The following is a 3,098-nucleotide window of genomic DNA, read 5'->3' on the forward strand; positions in this document are numbered from 1 at the left end:
TCCAGCTTGCATGGGGGTAGGAAGAAGAAAATAAGGCTCAGCCCCACGCCCCCCCCGCCTCCCCCTGGCGCACACTGTCAGGGACCTCCTGGCCTGACAAATAGCTCCCAACAGTAACCCACCTACTCATCCTCCCTGACACCCAATCTCAGCACCCTGATGCCCCCCAACTGAAATCCCACAACTACCTGTCCCCATACTTTCCCCTTCTACTCTCCAGAACTCCAGGCCTTCCTCTACTCCTGCAAATATTCCTTGACAGAAGTACTCACACTCATCATTTATTCTCTTTGCAAAAAGCAGCATTCATACTTCATGGATGTTCAGATTCAGGTTTCTAAACCGTAAGCCCCTTGGACTGAAACAGACTGTAATCAAGTGCCTACTTTCCTCTCCCCCACTCCCACTTCTTCCCAGCATTTATTTCAAACAGATGCTGGTTACTTGCTCAGGTTCAACAAGCACAGCACGTCCCCTAGACTGAGCCACTCGAGTCACGAGAATGCCACCTCGTAATTCAGCTACGTTCCAGGCACCCTGCTGTCACACCAGTATAAACTGGTTATACTCCAAGTTATTTTTGCACCAAATGGTAGTGGTCTAGACGGCTTGTCACCCAAAAGTATTAGTACAGTAACTGTGCACCTAAGACCATGTGGCATAATCCCAGAACAGCCCGATATCCATGCACACAGAAAAAGAGATACTGGGAGAATATTTCTACATTTGAAAAGAGGGGAGAAGGGAGTTACGTCTTGGTAAATGACCTCAAAAATGGATCATTAACCTTAAGCTTATCCTTATAAAACACAGCAACCTGGGCAAACGTGCAAGGTTTAGTGTTCAGAAAATCCCAGGCATAAGAAAGTAAACGGTTCTCAAGCTTAGGGTCTCCAGTCACATCAACCACGTAACTACCTGAACTTACTTAGGACCACATCCACTCCCCCTGCTTCACTCCTGCATCCTGATCAACGTCGACACACTGCTGCAAGACCAGCACAGAATTCTGACATTCATTTTCTTTTTCCAAGTCCATTACCACCACACTGGGGTGCTTGAGCAGCTTCACAAATTCAATGCTTTGTGTTTTACTTTCCTGCTCTACCCCATAAGGCAGTCACTATACATAACACTTGTGTTATTTAAGACAATAAGCTTACCACCAACTTCAAGACTTCAGTGAGATCCACATTTCACATGTGTGTCCAGTTTATGTTTGATGGAAAACATCAAGAGTGTTTTTAGGATGATTGTTAAAGACAGACAGAAAACAAAAACAGCTCACATGTGCACAACTCTGGTGAAAAAGGGACAAATCAGCATCCATTTTTTTTCCCAAATTAAACTCTTACAAAATGCTCAATCCACTCTAAAAGCAACTACTTGACTCATTCTCTCCGATACAACAGAGTGAGGGGGAAAGGAACTTACCTATACAAAATTTTTCAGGTTTTGACCATGATGAACCTGCACGACAAGTTTGAGCGGCCTCAAAGGAAGGGTCTCTCCTGTATCCTGGGCGACAAACGTATTGCACAGAGCTCCCAACAGAAAAGGTGGTCTTATCTTTAAACGCATCCGCTAGCTCTGCATAGGGTAACCTGTCAGGGGGGCCGCAATCACCTATCAAAGAAAAGAACAGTAACTTTAGCGGGAAGCAAGGAAACAAATGACATCTTGACTAGTATGGAGGATGGAAATGTAAACTGGTCCTCAGAGCTTCAGTGGGATCTGGGCATCTAACGCCCTTCAGTTCTTTGGAGAATCATGGCCTGAAATCTTAAGCAAAGCACACAAAGGGGGAATAGCAATACCTAAAGAAGCAATGGACAATAGGGTTGCATCGAAATACTGATTGTATATCAGATCGGCACCGATAAAAGCAAACTTAATGTTAGCAACTTAACGATCTCCCCCCAACCCCACATCTCTTCCCCCCTCCCTCCATCCCTTCCCCCACAGACTTACCTGCTGGGGAGGAGGATGTGCATTCAGCCCCCCTCCCCCAAATCCTGCTTCCGGCCCCTGGGGCCACCTTCACCCCCTTGGCTGGGCAGCCCCTGCCCCACTCCCTGCCTTCCTGTAGGGGGACTTGCTCTGCACCCCCATTACCCTTCCCTCCCCCATGCCCCTTGCCCCCACAGACTTACAAGCCGGATGCCGCTCTCCAGAGTGTCCGGGCACGTGCACGGTGGCTGCATGCATGAACGCTGTATTTATCAGTGACATTATCAGCTACACTAGCCAAAAAAAGCTGATCGCTGATAACATTAATTTTCCTTTTATCAGTGCTGATCTGATACACGAGCAGTAAACATCTGTTCTTTACAAGGGGATCAAGATGAAACGGAGTAGACGACATTAGCTGGTTTAGCAACAGTTTAAAGCAGAGGTTCTCAACCGTCTTTAGGCTCAACGTACCCGCCTTAGACTCGCGGCATCCCTGGGCAGCCTGGAGCCTCCCCCTGGAAGACGCCTGCTCTTAGTTTTCCCTTGTTTTTTGACCACAAAACAACAGAGCAGTTTGTGTGTGGCAAAGAACTCAGGAAGACCACGACAGGCAGAAAGCTTTAGACACTCCAGATTCCTATGGGAAATCCCTAGGTTTCCCTTGTGAAGCGTGTCCACGCACCTAACAGTGCCAACGTTGCGTGGTACCTTGACACCAACTCATTTAAGGCCCCCCAGGGTGCTGGAGCATCCCTGGGTTAAAAGGATGGCAAGGGACTGGTTTCCCCACTGCCCAGGAAAGGAAGCAGCAGAGAGTTGGACAGGCTTGAAGAGAAACAGCCTTCCTTCAGTCAGCACCTCCGAGGTTATCGATGCTGGTCGGTGCTGTGGCATGATGTGCTACACGTTACGGACACCACGCACTTCACTGGTGAGTCAGGAGACACATTTAAGCTGGCTATGCTATCACACGATAAAAAAAGCTACTCTCCAGGGATTCAAACAGCCAGCCAGCCTGCTAGACAAGTGCTTAGAAGCGGTGTACCAACTCTGGCGCTGGTCCCCAGGCGGGTGTACACACGCCCAGCGGGCAAAGAGCCGACTCACAGCCCTGACGCACGTTACATTCATGGCGCCATTCAGTA

At 48.5% G+C, this 3,098-nt stretch overlaps 1 protein-coding gene across 1 annotated transcript in view; it reads right to left on the minus strand.

Moving 5' to 3' along the window:
- Nucleotides 1–3,084, minus strand: part of LOC102386950 (complement receptor type 2) — a 19,396-nt gene extending 16,312 nt beyond the window's left edge. The window contains exons 1-2 of the mRNA XM_025212953.1: nt 3,079–3,084; nt 1,435–1,648 (exon numbers count right to left, since the gene is read on the minus strand). Coding sequence (XP_025068738.1) covers nt 1,435–1,648; nt 3,079–3,084 — 220 coding nt within the window. The remainder of the gene's footprint in view (nt 1–1,434; nt 1,649–3,078) is intronic.
- Nucleotides 3,085–3,098: the final 14 nt, after the last annotated feature.

Source organism: Alligator sinensis, unplaced genomic scaffold (assembly GCF_000455745.1).
Source record: "Alligator sinensis unplaced genomic scaffold, ASM45574v1 scaffold1499_1, whole genome shotgun sequence".
Taxonomy (NCBI): Eukaryota; Metazoa; Chordata; order Crocodylia; family Alligatoridae; genus Alligator; species Alligator sinensis.